The following is an 18,877-nucleotide window of genomic DNA, read 5'->3' as shown; positions in this document are numbered from 1 at the left end:
TCAATGATCATGACATTTCTAATTTTGATGACATCCACAACTCACTATATAGTGCCTACGATACAAGATTTCAATTTTAAAATTAAAATTTATATTTGAAGTCTATCTACTTTAAAATAATGTCGAAAAGAAGTCAGCCAAGCTGGAAGCCGCCTGCGCGACAGGATAGAAACCCTGTTTTAAAACTATACAATAGTCTTACTCGGCAAAAGGAAGAATTCATATGCTCAAATGGAAACCGCATCAATTGGTACAGCTGTGGCCCTACAGTTTATGATGCCTCTCATATGGGGCATGCGAGGTATTATTGTATTCAATAAACTTATTCACATATACCCGTACCCGATATACATTTTTCATGAAATCTTAGAAAGCACGGATAACCTCTAAAAACAGATGATTGTATATATATATAAAATATACTAAACATATAATTAATTTCAGATCATATATATCATTTGATATTTTAAGACGGGTGCTATGTAACTACTTTGGATATGATATACTATTTGTAATGAACATTACAGATATAGATGATAAAATAATTAAAAGAGCTAGACAAAATTACTTATTTGAGAAATACATTGAAGAGGATAGAAGTTTAGGTAATTTGTTGAATGATGCTACAACAGTTTTATCTTACTATGAAGAAGTTGTAAATAATACAGCTGATCAAGATAAAAGGAGTAGCTTACAAAAGCTTTTAGAAAAGTAAGTATACATATTATGTTGAATGAACTATGCTTAATTCAGAAAATAAAGAAATATGTAGGCTATGGTTAAAGATGAATTTTTTTGAAAGATAATAAGAAATTAACATTTTTTTAGTGTTGCTAAGGCAATAAATGAATTGAAACTTGCAGTTGAATCTAAAAATGAAGAAAAAATATCTATAGCTAAAAATGAAATGTTAAAATCAGCTAAAGATCCTTTCTCTGAATGGTTGGATGGTAAATATGGTGCTGAAGTTAAGGACAATGCAATATTTGCAAAATTGGCAAGATATTGGGAAAACGAGTTCCATAAAGATATGAAGGCACTTAATGTATGTATATAATTGAATATATAAAAACACTATGCACCTCAAACAATATCACAAAATAGGTTGTGGTATTTAGTCATTGTAACATCAATAGTGATGTTTAACTGAATCTTCTACTAAAAATCTTAATTAAGATAAATAGGAAATAAAGTGATGTATAGAGAGAACATTTGTATTTACTATGACAATAATTAGAGGGATAGGAATAGTTAATTTTAATAGATATTTGTGTAACACAGTATTAATATCTGTATTTTTTTTAGGTATTGCCTCCAGATGTATTGACAAGAGTTAGTGAATATGTACCACAAATTATTGCATTTATACAAAAAATAATTGATAATGGTTTAGCATATGAATCGAATGGTTCAGTATATTTTAATGTCAGTGACTTTGATAGCAATGATAAGCATCATTATGCAAGACTCGTCCCAGAGGCATATGGGGATACTAAGAGTTTACAGGAAGGAGAAGGTAACAATAATCAATATTTAGCAATACAGTGGTACTTTCATTTACAAGTGTTTTGATATACGAACATCCAAGCAAGCAAAACAGTTTCTCTAACCTTAAACTGTTCGCTTGTTTTCCTTTGTAACATTTTTGATACATTTGGTTCGCGTATTTTGTACATTTCAAAACATTATCACACTTATTTTTATAACCATGGTTCCGAAGAAAATGATATCTATTAAATTGAATCATGAAATCATTTTCTTATTAAAACAGCTGAGATGATGGAATGGATGAATAGCATTTCAATAAATTTATAAGAGAAAATTGCTTTGAGGTATGAGACATTTGATGACAGAAAGGTTACGGAACAAATTAAACTCGTATGTTGAGTTACCATTGTATTAGTAGAAGTGGTGGTAGTAGTATCTATATATATTCATAAATATGTGTTATTTTAATATTACGCTGCATGCAAGCTGCATAATATATGATATTGTCAATTTGAAGTACTTCCAGTTTAACATTAATCATAGGTATTAAAGTGTTTTTATAATGATTATGGAATTCATAAAGTTGAAATATCTTTCAGGTGACTTGATGGATGAGAATGCTGAGAAAAAATCTCCAAATGACTTTGCGTTGTGGAAGCGTAGTAAGGCCGGTGAACCTTCGTGGGATTCCCCTTGGGGAAAAGGTCGACCGGGTTGGCATATTGAATGCTCAGCCATGGCCGGTGACATTTGTGGGTCCAATTTAGATATACACACTGGAGGTGTGGATTTGAAATTCCCACATCATGATAATGAGCTGGCTCAGAGCGAGGTAAGATTGTTCATAATCTTTCACTACAATAGAGATTAACAGGACTGCTGTGGGTTTATATAAAAAACTTGATTATATCACTGTGTGGTAGTTCTTTTGTATAATAATACTATTAAAATTATGTATGTGTCTGTGTTTTTACAAATATTGGCTCACTATTTTAATGTGTTGCTTCGCCTTAATGAAGTTTTGTGTGGCTTATCTCCTAACGTCTTAATAAAATAACCAAAAACAGACATTCCTCATACCTATAGAGTTAATTAATATAAATTCTGTTATTTCCAGGCACACTTTGATAAACCAGGTTGGGTAAACTATTTCCTCCACACGGGTCATTTGACAATAGCCGGGTGTAAAATGTCAAAATCTTTCAAAAACTTCGTCACAATATCAGATGCGTTACAACGCCATACATCTAGACAATTGCGAATCGCCTTTCTGTTGCACGGATGGAAGGACACCCTGGACTACTCCAATAACACCATGGAAATGGCTATCCAAACGGAAAAGTTGTTTAATGTAAGATTGTTTATTTATTCTTATATTTGTGTACTGGATCTGTATCAAGTTGTCGCTATTCCTTATATCCATATATAATAATCATTGTATTTAACAATACATTTAGCAGAACTTTTCTGACTTTTTTGATTTTAAAAATTCTGGCTCAATTGACAATTTTAAACCTACTAGAGGTGCTGTATCCTGTAAGATTTCTCATACAAATTATTATTATACTAATTTTAATATAAACAATAGCTTATACAACCTTTTAGATCTTAGCTTCAGATTGCATCTATTTCTTTGATCCTTGTTATAGGTGAATGCGTACATCTCATTTGTGCCAGGATTTGAAGGCACAACTTCAGTGTTGAAAATCACTTACTAAGAAAGACATCTTCAGACAGATCTTTTTGTTTTCAGGAATTTTTCTTAACAGTAAAAGACGCTTTACGCAGTGGTTACGATGATGGTTGTGGAGGCTGCTGGGACGAGTTTGAGCAGCAGCTTTCCAACAAACTCACTTCTGTTAAAGCACAAGTCCATGCCGCTTTGTGTGGTATGCATAGATTTTTTTTAAATTAATATATGTGTCGTAAGTCTATTGTTTGCGTCTCAAAGTTAGCGTATAAAGCAGACGTAGCCTGCTGATTCAGTTTTGAGCTTATTGTTAAGCTTTCTTTAGCAGTTGTTCAGTTGAGAATTCACTCCGATTCACATAACGGATTTCGAGCTTTCGTCTGTAAACATTATTGCGTTCTCGTTGATATTAAGTTAAGCCACGCTACACTGACCCATGGGCTTATACAATTATTATAAGTATAAATATTTGTATTACATAAAGCTTATTTTTACATATACACTTGCGCTATGTGTTATAACCCGTTGTTGTGTGTATGTTTAGTGTAGTCGTGTGGAAGAGACCGCTTGAATTATTATTAAATAGTACACGTTCTTACCACAGATAACGTAGACACCCGCAGCGCAGTAGATGCGTTACGGGAGCTTATCGGGGCGTGTCACGTTTACTTGAGGCGGACGACTCCGAGGCCTTCGCCTCTCCTCGCCTCTGCCGCGAGATATGTCACGGACATATTGCATACATTCGGGGCCATTGAAGGACCTAGAGGCCTCATCGGGTTCCCCGTGGGAGATGCCAATAGTGCTGGCGTACGTGTTACTTTATAATTTTTTATCGTTATGGTTGTAATCATCTGTGTTTTTTCATCGCAGCGTAAAAGCAATTTGACAGAACGGGACGAAACAGTACAATCAGATCGACATATATTTATGTATATGGGGAGCTCCCAACTTACACTTGCTAAGATTAGATGGTCAGGCGCAATTCGTTAATTTAAAATGACCGTCATATGAACTCTACTTTTTGCTATTTCTAGTATACAATAAATGTTAACCTAAAAATTTGTCCAACTCTGCTTTGCGCTTTGTAAAGTACTAGTAAATCTTCGATCTATAATGTTACCATCACACAATATATAATGTATGAATCACATACATGTTAAGGTGGAGGAAGCAGTGATGTCCTACCTGGAAGCTCTGAGCACGTTCCGCGGTGACGTACGCGACGCGGCCCGTACGGTCGGCGCGACGGACGTTCTCGCTCTCTGCGACGCACTCAGAGATGTTGTCTTACCGGAATTGGGTGTGCGGCTTGAAGATAAACCCGGTTAGTCTACCGGCGTTCACCTACTGTACTACCTACTCGGTGGTAACCTCAAATAACTTAATTACAAATTTTCTGTTTCTGTTTTGTAATACTTTTTTAGACTTTGCCTTGTCTTTTGTAATTTGATTTTCACGATGACTTATATAACTTTATTGAAACCACCAAAGCTGGGACACCTGAAATGTTGAAATTTTTTTAAAACTTATTTTTTTTTTTGAAGTCTCGGTAAACTTGGTTTAAAGTTTTTTAAGTTTCGTTCCGTGAAAATCAAAAGCAGAATGGTTTATTAGATACTTCTTTTCTCAGATCGCACAATCGTCAAGCTGGTAAGCAAAGAAGAGATTGCGCGGGAACGAGAAGAGGATCGAAGCAGAGAAACAAAGAAAAAAGGAAGAGTTATTGAAAGCGCAGAAAGCGAAGGAAGAACAGAAAAAGATACCGCCGCAAGAGATGTTCCGACGGGAAACTGACAAATACTCTCAGTTTGATGATAAGGTATATTGATTGGTGTTTACTACAGTTTCGTAAATTAAGACGCTATTTATTACGTACAATCAGATTATTTAACAAATAATGATTTTCAGGGCCTCCCTACCCACGATCTGGAGGGCAAGGAAGTCAGCAAAGGCGCTTTGAAGAAACTGCAGAAACTCCAGCAGGCGCAGGAGAAGAAATATAACGAATATCTCGCTTCAATTAATAGTTAATTTAATGTATTTTAGCTTAATTAAGCATTTATTCCGCGTATTATTAAATTGTATTATTTTGTGTTCACTTATTAAAAAGGTACTAAGCTGTAATTATTGATGTTACCTAAAACTAGAATAACACTAAACAAGGGCTTTTTTATCAAGGTCTCATCTGATTTTAAGTGATACTCAATAGCCAGAAAGCTCGCAAGAGCCTAGTAAGAATTGGTGCGCTCTCTTATTGAAGGACCTTTTGCTCCTTACCTTCTACCTAGTAATGGTTCGCGACAAAAGCTGACCCAAACGCTCAGTTGTGGAACGACGGACGTCGAGAAGATACGGCGGAAAGTCTTGATGACCGGTGATGAAAATCTTGGTGACCATCGTAACGTGTGGGTTATATGTGCAAAATACGAACTACAAGCTTTTAATTAAAATATAATACGAATGCTGTCTCTAATGTTAAATGTTATCTTTTAATTTGGAATTATTAAAAATAAATAAATTTTTCCAAGTTGGAAATAAAGTAATTAGTTGCTGTACTTTAAATAGACTTGTATGAACCCGCATTTTAAACTTTAATAAGCTGACGTTGTATATATTGCTTAATTAGGTAACAGTGTTGAATCGCTAAATTTTTTACAGATTTTGTTTGTTTTATTAAATCCCAAATAAATACTTTTCTACCAAGAATGGGGCAATGTAATTATCAATCAATTTCAACTACTAAGGCTAATTAACTAACGGATTTTATTAAAAATATACAATGAAATTTACCTACTACCAGAACATATAAAAAAAATCAGTAGCGCTTTATAGGGCTGGGCCTCAGATTTCTGTACCTGTTTCATGATCATTTGTCAATCTAATAGGTAAGTAGGTGATCAGCCTGTGCCTGACACACGCAGTCGCAATTTTGTGTCTCTGTTTTTCTTCACCGTACGAGCGACTTGAATGCGTAGAAGAAAGCTGCTGGTGGCCCTCTAGATACCTCAAGAGCTGGCCATTAATAATGGATTCCATTATTTTGGAGAACAAGGAGGTTATAGCTATTGGACGGATCAGAGCAATCGCTTTTTTTAGAGATCGGACGTATCGAAGCGGTCTTCCAGCACTTCGGGACAGTGCCGACCGGAGCCAACTCAGGAGCACAAGTACGCAGCACAATTGGAGGGATACCATCCGGCCCGCTCGAGTTATGAATGTCCAAGGAAGATAGTGCCTTGCGAACAGCACGTTGCCGGAATGTGATTTCCGGCATTGAATAATCACACCGCGAAATCGTCGGTGGTGACCCCCCTCGGTCATCCAAAGTCGAGTTGGACGCGAAGAGACAGCCCAAGAGGTCGGCCTTCTCCTTCGCAGTGTGGGCGAGCGAGTCATCCTCCCTGTGCAGCGGTGGAATGGATGGCTGATAAAAATTCCCTTGTACAGCTTTGGCGAGAGACCAGAAGGCTCGAGTCCCCGAAGGGAGTTGGGCCAATCTCTCGCCAAATCTGGCGATGTGCTCTGACTTTGCCTTAGCGATTTCCCGTTTGAAGAACCTGGAGGCTGAGTTATATGCTTTTTTATGTTCGCTGGTATTGGCATCACGAGATATCGCCGCTTCCGCCCATGCATTAAAGCATTCTCGCTTTCGACGCGATGCTGCCTTGCAAGAACGCTTAAACCAGGGCTGTGACTTGCCACCGATCGGCACCGCAGAAAATGGAATAAAGAGTTCCATGCCCTGCAGAACCACTTCGGCGACAGAGCCAGCGACGGAATCTGGAGCTTCCGACGAAAAGCACATAGGCCCCCAAGGGTAGGACGCAAAGTAAGACCGCATCCCATCCCAATCTGCTGACCGATAGTGCCAAATACGGCGACAACCCGAAAAACGGGGCCGAGGAGGGCGCGTAGTAGGCACAGTACTCCGGACCACACAATGATCCGATGAACCCAATGGCGGGTCAACAGAGACTTGATAGGTCTCCGGATGTGAGGTCAGCAGAAGGTCCAACAAAGAGGACCATCCACACCTGGTATTCGCGTAATCGCAGGGACAATTTGTGACAGGTCGTTAGCTAAAGCAAAGTCGTGAAAGGATCTTCCCGCGTGATCGGTGGTTTCCGAGCCAAGCCAATCGGCATGGTGAGCGTTAAAATCGCCAAGTATCACGATTTCAGCGGTAGGAACCCCTTCGAGCAAGGAATCTGTAGCCATTTGGATGTGCTCAATGAGTCGGTCAGTTTCGGTATTTCCTCTATGGGACCTATACAGGCATGCGTAGAATCGCGGATGGTCATCGCAGTCTACGCGCATCCAGAGGCTAGATAGGTCCCTTCCTTCAAGCGACCCGAGGCAATGAGAACAGATATCCTCTCTGACGTACACGCAAACTCCCGCCCGCGGCACAAATGAATGTTCCAATTTGTACCCCGGGTAGGAGAGGTATGAAGTATCAGCCGGGGAGGATATTTGAGTCTCAGTAAGGAAGAATATGGCCGGCTTCGCAGTTTCGAGGTAAAGTGAACCGCGTTAAGATTAGAATTGAGCCCCCTAACATTGGTAAAGTCCACTGAGAGCATGGAAGGGGATGCCTTCGGTAAATTCTTCCGTTTCCCCCGAGATCGAAACCTAAAGTTTTTTGTGCAGTTTTTGCCCACCCCAGAATACGTAGGGCGCGCGCTAGGGCGATGATGGACGCTCAGAGGGGGATTCTCCACAGCGAAAACGTGTGGTACCCCCTGGGGTAATCTCTGTTTAAACTGCATCTTCATATTCTGGGGGGGTGGGAGGATTGATGGGCTCCGGGAGTCTCACTCACCGCACGAAACGCGAGTACAATAAGATGAACCTATTGCATCACTTTACGCCGGTTTTTTGTGAGACAGTGGTACTGCCCCGGTCGTGCCTGCCCGTTTGGCTGAAGCCCGAAAGCAACAGCATGGCACTCCCACTAGGAAGGGGGTTGACTGACTGCACTGGTGAAATAACCTCTGTCACAGGTTATTTCACCAGTGGGCGATGGGGTCGTCACGTCCCGACGCCGTGAAAATCTAACCACTGTTTGTGAAGTGTAACCTCCTCTTATCAAAACCACATCTTGGATCTTTCTGGGCACACTTTCCAGGATGTTCTTAATAACGTTTTGAGGACAACATTTCCACCCTTCTGAATCTTTTTAGCACCCTTATGATTTGTGGAGCAGGTTGCACTGATCTCACTCGTCTCTTTAGAACGACCCAGGAATGCTCAATTGAATTGAGGTCAGGACTTCGAGCTGGCCTATTTAAACAATGGTTAACTTCTTGTACACTTCCACGTCGCCAGAACGGTACAGGCGGGAATTGTCTTCCATCCTTCCATTCCATTTCCTTTTGTAAATGTTTGAACATTTTTGTATATATTATGTATTTTATCTATGGCTTTATCTTTAGTATAATTATTTTATGATATATATATACGAAATAAAAAAAATTGGAAGTTATTATACTATGCTAAATAAAATTTAAGATAGAGCCTGCTTCTGTCTGTGTAACTGCGACGATTTAGGTATTTGCCACTCCTAAAATTGAGCAAAATATGCTGCCTTGGCTCATAATATAAATAAAGAATACTATAGATATTTATATAATATATAAAACAAATTAAGTTTTACGTTTTATCCCCACAATGTATCAAAGTCGTCTTCGTGCGCTTTTGCGCGTACTGTGTCGACTAACGGATGCATAGCATCAGGCCGAGGACTCGACCATCTTCCCGAAGTGGGATGGTCGAGTTGGAGGAGGGAGTTGTGATTATAAAAGAGGTTGTGACACATGCGCACGGGCCTTTTCTTCGTACAAGTTTGAAGTTATACAGTTCACGTAAAATCAGTGAAGTAAAGTGTGAATTAAGTCATCATTGAAGTGTTTAATTTCCTACCCTAAGAACTAGACCAACTACCGCTACCAATAGTATAATCATGCCGATGTCGTCAATTACTCGGAGGCTGAGACCTTCAGGCCAGCTTGTCAGTGGCCGAGGATCCTCCCTTTAGGTTCGAGAAAGCCACACCATCCTATACAAACCTTCCTCAACATATCTATATTTAGATAACTTGTTCCACATACTTAGCTTAACTTGGCCTACAATCAGCTTAAAGTTGTGGGAAGGTTGGTGAGCAAACCAAGTGTTCTTCAAGGACTCGATGTACCTAATATTGTACCTGAGGGGATATGTGCGACGGCGAAGGGCATGGTTGTTTGAAATACCAAGGTCCAGAACCAGTCTGTTGCACAGAGTAACAAAGACGTACTGAATGCTGTCTCGGACACTATCCACACTGTATGTTCGCAGAGTGAGTTCGACATTGGGTATTGAAAAAAAGAAATATATTATGTATTTATGTTGCACATTGTCGTATTGAGGTTGACTGAAAGGCTGCTAATTAATAGCAATACTTTGACATGTTTAATTTGAAATAAATAAATAGATAAATAAGTTGTCAATAAATTAAAACGCTATAAACGTGAAATGGGGTCCGCGGATTGTTATCTAAATATTAAAAATAAATTGGTGCGGCGTCGTCAAATCACAATAGGCGTACGCTTGAATGAATTGTATTCAGAAGCCGCGTGCGCGACTAAAATACCCTTAAAAAGGTGTACGGTAGTTTAAAAAAAGGTAAAAAGTGAAATAAACAACCTGGGTTGAGTTTTTTCGACAATAGTTCTCGTGGGGTGGCACAAGTAGCGCACGAGTCATGCATCTGTACTGTTATTTATAGATCTTACGACCACTTGCTTACAAATGTGGTGATTTTCAAATCTAGAACTTGGATATTATGAGTAATGGTATGATATGTATGCCCCTATGCTCAGAATCAATGTGTTTTAAAATTGTGTTTATTAATTTGACAACAATTCATTATAATGTGTAAGATTTGGGAACCCTTTGAAGCAAAAAAATACCTGTGTCAGGATGCCCAGCTCTTCCCATAACTAACTTTTATTAAATTCCATTAAAAAACATATACTTACTGTTTTCAAGACGCGTGAGTGAAAGATTAAGTGTGGGAGCATGTGAGTGAGTAAAAAGAAGCGAATATAGTTTAATAAAGAAATCTATGAGGGATAAAGAATAATTTTTAGCTAGGTTTGTTTCGGAAATACGGGTGAACCGGTCAAGTGGTATTAGTTTAATAGTATACGTAATGGATTTATTACTAGGCATTCACTTAAGTTTATTCAACTGATAAGCAGTTGCAGTTATCTAGAAATATCTAGAAACCTCTATATATCTGAATGCTCGTCGCATACAACATTCCTTATTTTAATTAAATTATATTTGACCTAAGAGTTTGTAGTTAAATAAGATAAACATATATTTAATAACAGTGAATAATTTTTTGTATTCCGTCCTTTCGGTAGTATCACATACATATATATAACTGTATTTTAAAGATTTTGTGGTGACGAGAGGTGCTTGTCACTATATCGTGAAGATTTTATCTTAATATTTACAATTAAATAATGGAATCACTCTCCCAAGAAACTTACCATATGCAGTAGCTGAATTGCAATTTGATTGACCAGAGTAACGGACTTTCTCAAGGAAAAATTGTTGCATTTAAATAGATTTCGGTTTCGACAGTTTGCCAACAATGGTGAGGCAGGGGTGATTTTGTCTTTATACGCGGTTGACCTCCCGGCGAGATGTCAATCATTTGAATATCCGATTCGATTTTACGATAATATATTATAATCAACCAACGGACTGCAATGATTCCTTAAAACTTGGTTTTGCTTTGAATAGGTAAATTCGTATTTATTGGCGCAGAAATTGTAACGGACGGCTGGTGACTGTTATGTTAATTATATGTGCTAGATGTTATCTTAAAAGTACCCTGAGAGGTTTCTTTGCTTGATTTTCGATATTTTTAGGTTCTAATTTCAAAATGTTACCTTAAATTAGTTACAATGTTTTAAATTATAGTACATAATACATAAGGCCTTGTGGAACTAAAGGGACAATGCATTTTTTTAAGCATCTTTTGCTGATCTTGTGTGTTTTGATATTGGAAACACTTTAGAACCGTGATTCTGGATATAGCGTAATTGCACTGACTGTCATGTCAGATTGTATATCTCTACAGCCTCTTAAGCTTAAAAACAATATCTTTGGCATAGTAATAGATAATATACCTGTATGTTCAAGTACTTCTGGTTACACGTAGTAGTTAAGTATGCTGTGTGAGTGACTTTCTGTAAACTCAGCTCAGGAGAACAGACTGATTTCTGGCTGTGTATCGCAGCGATGATTTATATTTTTGCTATTTTTGTTGTCCAATACCAAATAGAGTGGTTCTTTTAACTAGTTGCTTTGCTTACTACTCAATATATCAAAGCAAGCCTCTCAAGCCGATTGTCAAGGATGGTGGCAGTAGAAGTAGGGTTTGGAAAAGTATGAGTTATTAAAGCAGAGAAGTCGTTAATGTGGTCTTGACTGTAAAATAAATAAATATATAGTATAAAAATAAAATTTAAAAGCAGGCTAAAGCAGTCTTGCAGCTTTTGCGTTCTACCTTATTTTTTTTTTTAAATTTATAACCCTCTACTCCCCTGCCATATTGTCCAGGGACTTTTTATACCACATTTTTTCCAAAAATAAAAACAATATACATTTAATTAATTCGACTAGTTCGCGAATGGCAGGCGTCGCGAAATACGCCCCGGCTGCATCGGTAATATTTTTATTTACAATATTCGTGGGCGAGCCGGGGCGCAATTCCTCGCGAGACCCGCTCTTTCTCTTTTGTTTGCCTCCTTTAAATATTTAAGAATTTTTTCGCAGAACCGTTCCAGGCACAGTCTGTGCTTTATTAACATGTCCTGTAGGCCGCCACGGTCTAGTCATCTGCATTTGTTCTACCTTATTTTAAAATAGTATAAATTTAAAAGCATAAATGATTATTTTTCTGTATAATTCATGTCAAGGTTTCGACGCTCCCTCAGAAGTTGTCCCCCGTGCCTTGGATGGGTTGCAATTATTCCCTTATTTCGCGACCCCACTCAGCAGCTGAAAAAAAACCAATTTTGTGCGCTCATTAATTATTTAAATCTCATTAAACAGTGAAATTTACGAGTCTTAGGAAAATTATTCTGCTTACACATTAATTACTTTTAAAATTTTTGTGCCCGCGACATTGATCGCATGAAATGTGTAAAACAATTTGAACTATCTTAAATCGAATGAAAACCATATTTGTAAATGAAGTCAATAGTTTTCCCTGCTGGGAACTAGAATTGCGACCATTATTTTAGTACTTTGTTTCGGAAAAAAGATCTTGGGAGAATACAGGCAGTCCAGCTACTAGGACCAGCTTTAGGCCTGGCCGTGCATTGATTGATGTTATCAAGTGTGTCAGGCTCATCTCTTACTGAAAAGATTACCATTATTATTTATTATCGCTTCCGAGCGATCTCTTCCAGGCAACCAATGTGAGAATTAGTTTTTATTAAATTATGAATAAAACAGACACTGAAATATATGCCTTAGTTTGCGCCAAATCGGTGTCGAAGAAGGATGACAATTGTCGATTTTGTCTTTGATACACGAACCATTTTATGTACCATCATTATTTAAGGACCCAGTGTTTACAGTGAGACACAACACCATTGATCTTCGAAGTGCTAGTCTTAGTCTGTTCCTGTTTTGTTTGTTAATTATACTGACACGTGACAGTCGATCCAGTTCATAGTATTTTACCAAGGGAAGGGAGCATCCTAGATACCCAAACCCATACATATTTTTTAGTCCTTCGAGCCAGATTCCATATATATGCATGCATGTGGCAAGAGTAGCATAAAAATATGCATGTTTTATACTCCTCTTGCCACACAATAGAAGAATTTAATATAATAATCGATAAGATGAAGGTCGTTTATACATATTAATTACCTGAAAATATTCTGTAGGAAGTATTTAAACGATGGGACAGGAAATTGAAGCTTTATTGTAGATAGGCAAAACACGAATGTAGGGCTGACGGCTGCTTCCGATTAGATGAAGGCGCCTCCTCTGTTTTGAGCAGATTCAAATATTTTCAAATTACGGAAATTAAGTGCCTCAAATAACGTTTCTTAATATTCGTAAACCTTTTTTAATTGCAATTATGATTTACCTAAACGTATTTTTTAAGCATACATCAATATTTTAACAGTTATTGAACCTCATTGGCTAACTAAATCAGTGCTTTTTCTGTTTCAATTTGTCTTAATTTATTTCAAATAAAAAACTGTTGTAGGTATTGTTATTTTTCGTCGTACTAGAAATGGCCGAGTGTAGGCGTCGGGTGGAAGGTGGCGATCGTCCACGCTTTAATTGTCTTTCACTTAGCAACCGCTCATGAAAACTCTAGACAGAATGAAGAAATCATTAAATCAACATTTTCCGAGATCAGATTTGGAAGGCTCAAAGTATAAGGCTCTTGTTTTTCCAGCGCCTCATTTCCGGGAGGCGGTAAGGGTGGCGAGGGCCTAAGTAATTTCGCTTAAGAACTCTAAACGTAATTAGTGTAGGGCGTGCAAAGGGAAGGGCTTGAAAGTTAGAGAGGGTTGCGTCCCGCGCCCACCGCGTCCGCGTCGCCTCTCTGAATATTTGATCGCGCGCGTCTTGCGATAATATTTTCCCCGAGCTTTCCGCGATACCATATTTTTCTGTCTATACTAATGAGGTACAGAGGAAACTTAACTTTTATCTGCGAACTCGTGTTGTCTATGATGCAATTTAGATGCTTTATCAGTAGCTTAATTCGAAGTATCTTTGTAAAACTACAAACGCAAATGTAGATTACATTGAGTTCAATTAGAAAGTTTCGCGCTTCGTGCAATTTCAATATAGTTTCTCGTCAAAATTATCTAAAAGAAATTTATAAAAGTTTGAGAATATCAATTCTATAAGTATAGCTATACAGCGAGGAAATGCTGCCAGCATTAAAGGTACACTGCCACAGAGACCAAAGTTTTTAAATTACAGTCAAAACCTGATATAGCGACATTGAAGGGACCGTATACTTGCCGACGTTATATCCGATAGTTGTTATAAGCAATACATAAGTATATACAAGTACAGTAGTTATATTAGTTGTGTAGCTATATTATCATAGGTATCTATCTAGAATAGGTTATGTATGTGAACTTGTTGTCAAATCAAATGTCAGAAAAGAAATTGAAATATTTATTAAGAAATAATTAGAATACAAAATGTACTTAGCTACTTACAGTACAGGTTATAAGACTACACTAGTTTTTAAAGTAATCAATCATTTTAGTCTGTTTTTTTTAGCCTAGTGTCAAATATTTTTTGAATTTTACGTTTCATACTCCTCAAGGTATGAGTATCATCAGTATTAAACTGGTCGTTAAAGGAACAAATTTTTGCAAAACTGTTATAGCGTTAAGAGCCTCGAAAATTGTTGATAGCTGAAACTGTTCTTCTGGGTCTTGCTGGTCTTCGTTTTCGTCGTCAGTGTTATGATTGTTACGTTCAGCTTCTGCAAGAATTTCTTCCTCAGTAGCTAAGGCGCACACGGCGACACTGTCATCTATTCCAATAAATTCCTCTATCTGAATTCTTTGTTCTGTAGCAGTAGATCTTTGCAACTGAGCAACCAATTCAGCAAGTGCTACGTTGTCATCTTCATCTGTAGATTGTATCATTCTTGCTAGCGGAATATCATCGTCGTTCTCCGCTTGTGATGGAGAGAGATCTTTGAAACCTGCATGGCGAAAGCAGTTGGCTATAGTGGTCTGTGTGACCTTTTCTCAAGCTTCTGATATCATTAGAATTGCATCCAGAACACTGATACCTTACTATACTGATACCTTAGTATCTTTGCTGTTTTCAATATTCTGTATCATTTGTAGCACTTGAAGTTTTCTGTATTGTGTTTTTAAAGCTTTTATCACTCCTTGGTTCATTTGCTGTAAAACAGAGGTGATATTGGGCGGTAAAAACACAAGCTTTATGCATTTCAGATTGGAGACTACAGAATGAGCGGGACAGTTGTCTACTAGGAGAAGTATTTTGTTTCCTCCAGACTTCAATTCTGCATCCCAGATACGCAGCCATTTTTCAAAAATTTGCGATGTCATCCAGGACCTAGTGTTGTTTTCATAAGTTACAGGCAAAGATTGAATGTTCTTAAAGCAACGCGGTTTTTTAGCTTTTCCTATCACCAAAAGTTTTCTTTTACATGAACCAGTCATGTTTGCCGCAACCAATACTGTAATTCTTGTTTTGGACAACTTTCCGCCCTCGCCTTTGAATTTAAGTGTTTTGTCAGGGGTTAAATTGTAAAACAATCCTGTTTCATCAGCATTAAAGATTTCCTCTGTTGTGCATCCCTCGCATAGTGCAGGCCGCTTATGAGAGAGCCACTCTTCAGACATTCCTTTAGGAACGCCAGCCGCTTCACCGCAAACTTTTCCTGCCATAATATTATGACGAGCACAAAAAAGTTGTACCCAAGACGACGAACACTTAAAATTTTCCTTAGCCATAAGACGAGCAAAGTCAATGGCTTTTTGTTGCAGAATCGGACCACTTATTGTGACGTTGTTTGCCCTCTGATGTTTAAACCATGTTAATAAAGCATCTTCTATAACTTTATGTTTAGTTGTCCTTGCTCGTTTAAGTTTTAAAGAGTTGTTTTCGAAAAGAACTTTTATTTTATCTCTATTCTTCCAAATCGTTGATATCGTAGTGTGCGAAACTCCACATTCCGTTGCAATTTCACTATTTGACTCGCCATTTTCTAATCTCCATATGACATGAGATTTTTCTTCAATAGAAAACTCTTTCCTCTTTTTTTGCGACATGATAACGCATAAATGCACGGTCTAATCAAAAGCAACACTTATAAATCAAGCTGTTACTCACGCAGTCATTTAGCGCACTAAACAATTGGTGTAAAATATGCAAGGTCAAATGGCCGGGAAGAGGTTCGGATGAGGTGGGAGAAAGTGCGTAGGTAATAATACGCCTAAATATTCTTTCAATGCTTATCAATAAGATTTAAAATCGTCCGTATTGTTTTGTTTTGCTGGGACAAGAAGCGGTTGGTCGTTATAGTCGATGAATATCGATAAAGTTTCGTCGTTGTAAGCGATATGTCGCTGTATCCGATGTTGTTATAGGCGGTATGTTTGCTGAATAGTTTACTAGAGATTCGGGCGGGACCTTACAATCTGGCTGTAATAACCGATCGGTCGTTGTAAACGATGTCGTTATAATCGATTTCGACTGTAGTTTTAATTTTCTATTAATCAACTTTTAATCATTATTATAACTTTGTTAAGGTTAAGAATATAGTGAATTAATTGTGTAACCCTAGGTAAGTTTACGTAATATTAGTATCAAAGATAATATAAAGTGGAAGCGAAGCCAGCAACATATGCTAGTCATTATATTTTCCTCTTCGCATTTTAAAGCTGTCGTCCGCATTTAATTGGGAGACCGTGTTAGGTAAGTAGACTTGTAAAGGAATTAAAAACTCGCGCAACACTGCTCCCGAATACTTTTGATGTTATTAAGTTTTTCTGAAAAGGAAAGCTGTTTTGGACTTTTTAAAGAATATTCTAAAATACACGCGCCAATTAAAAGGGAAATAGGTATTAATTTTTTCAAATGAAATTTGGCATAAATTGATTTTTAAATGAAATAATATATACTTCTTTTGTCAGAAAAAAGAAATTAAAACATTTGGCGTAATTATATAGATGTTTTTATTATTTATTCTATACATTACCAACTATACGGCGATCGTCACTTTTATCACATTACTTTTATAATAAATACTTTTCTCTTTTGTTTATGAATTTGTTTTTATTTTACAACATAAAAACCTTTTACTAAAGCAATTCGTCTCCGAATAGTAGAGGCGAATTTCGTTTCGGAACCATAAACATGATGAGATTACAAAATGATTTGAATGAATCCTTAAATTTAACAAAATTTAAAATGTAACAAATTAGAAACTCAGAAAACTTTTCATAAAAACGTATATTTTAACAGTTAAGCTATCTATTTAAAACCGAATCCTTTTAATGCGAGAAAATGTTTTTTTCACATACATCATAATTACTACATGTAAACTTCATTTTTTTTTAACGCAAAAAATTTATTGCAGCAAAAACAAGAGAATTTTTTTTCTTAATCACAAACGTCAAATCTGATTTTATTTTTAATTTTCTTATCCAACCTCATTGGTTGACCGTTATTAACAAAAATAGGTTATTAAGTCAATATAATTACTACTTAAATAAATGTAACCAGATTTGAAGATTTTTACATTAAACATGCCGCAGCCCAAGGACTGTATGGGTCCTTTAACCGTGAAAGATAACATGTCTGATGTTATCTTTAACTTAAATAGAGTGAAAATCTACAAAATAAAACTAAAAACTATAACTTAACTAAGGCTCTGAAGCAGCTAGAGGCAGAGGGCACAGTTTAGTAACTGGTCTTTTGAACACATTAAACGTTTACTTAATCTGTGGTTGTGGTTCATTATTTCGCGGGTTTTTGTAAATTAGATTAAATAAATTTTCAGATACCAAAGTTATAAGTACATATTTAATTATTAATATTATTTACATAGAACAAAATAGCTAATCAAAAATGGTGTTTAATTAAATTTTTAGAGTACCTACTACACAATACTTTCAGTCAGTGAAAGATTTTTAGGCAATTTCAAAACATTGGTTTAGTACAGGCAAGAAGGCGTACTGAGAAGAAAAATCAATACAATCAGCCAAGTTTAATTTACATACAATATGAATGAATGATAAAATTATAAATAGTTCTACCTTACGTTATCTAAATATTCATTAGATAGGCGGTGTAATAATTTACAAATTCAAAAGGTCTGTAAAACAAGGGAGGAAATTAGAATTCATAATTAGTACGAAGCGGCTGCTTCTACAACATTTGATTAGCAATTATGGTAATTTGACTTAGAGCAGGGTAAGATTTCTCCTAATTTGTTAGTTAAATTATGAAACACGACGGAAAAAGTTCTATTAAATCTTTATTATAAAGTTATAAGACTTAATTATTGTCTTTTGTAAAAAAAACTGCGCCATTGTTATATTTGTGATGTAATAAAATATAAACGTGTTTCCAGACGCTTAGATACAATCCGAGTTGTTATAATAATCTTTGTCTAATCTGTGTAACCATACATGTGTTGTCTGTATTTATTCTATATTTTGTCGATGGTAGGTTTTTATGGAGTTAATTTATTTAGTATAACATGATTTGATACAATGCAAATATGTGAACAGCTGTATTATCTTCTTTTTATTACTCAAGTGAAAGCCAAAATCAAATGGTTTTGGTCCTCTGTTCTGTTTGTTACAAGTCGGGGCAACGTGAATCGCGCAATTTAATTATGAAGCGTGCTCCCACGTTTTACCCTTTTGTATCTTAGCCCTCGGAAAAAAACTCACCCATAAAAAGGACCGAAAAAAGGAGCGTATGCAAATTCAGAATAAAATATAGCCCGTAAATGCCACCGTTTCTAAAAGAATATTAGAGACGTTTTTTAGCGGGTGGATGGGGGCCGTCACTTTATACTTTGTCTCGCGCTAAGTACTGCAGCCTGGCTTAATTTGCAAATGTTTTAAAGTAATAAATCAAGATTCAAAGGAAACC

General features: G+C 36.8%; 1 protein-coding gene across 1 annotated transcript; it reads left to right on the top strand.

Annotated features, from left to right (window-relative positions):
• The first annotated feature begins 28 nt into the window (after positions 1 to 28).
• On the top strand, positions 29 to 5,349 carry LOC123715518 (cysteine--tRNA ligase, cytoplasmic). Its single transcript, XM_045670563.1, is given in 12 exon segments — positions 29 to 301; positions 445 to 711; positions 829 to 1,045; positions 1,306 to 1,516; positions 2,088 to 2,320; positions 2,606 to 2,839; positions 3,242 to 3,377; positions 3,783 to 3,988; positions 4,343 to 4,505; positions 4,812 to 4,866; positions 4,868 to 5,000; positions 5,090 to 5,349. Coding segments are annotated over 12 exon segments (2,160 nt in total). The 5' UTR covers positions 29 to 119; the 3' UTR covers positions 5,213 to 5,349.
• The last annotated feature ends 13,528 nt before the right edge of the window (positions 5,350 to 18,877 follow it).

Source organism: Pieris brassicae, chromosome 10 (assembly GCF_905147105.1).
Source record: "Pieris brassicae chromosome 10, ilPieBrab1.1, whole genome shotgun sequence".
Classification (NCBI taxonomy): domain Eukaryota; kingdom Metazoa; phylum Arthropoda; class Insecta; order Lepidoptera; family Pieridae; genus Pieris; species Pieris brassicae.
Note: the sequence above shows the minus strand (reverse complement) of the source record. Positions and strands in the feature narration are given on the sequence as shown.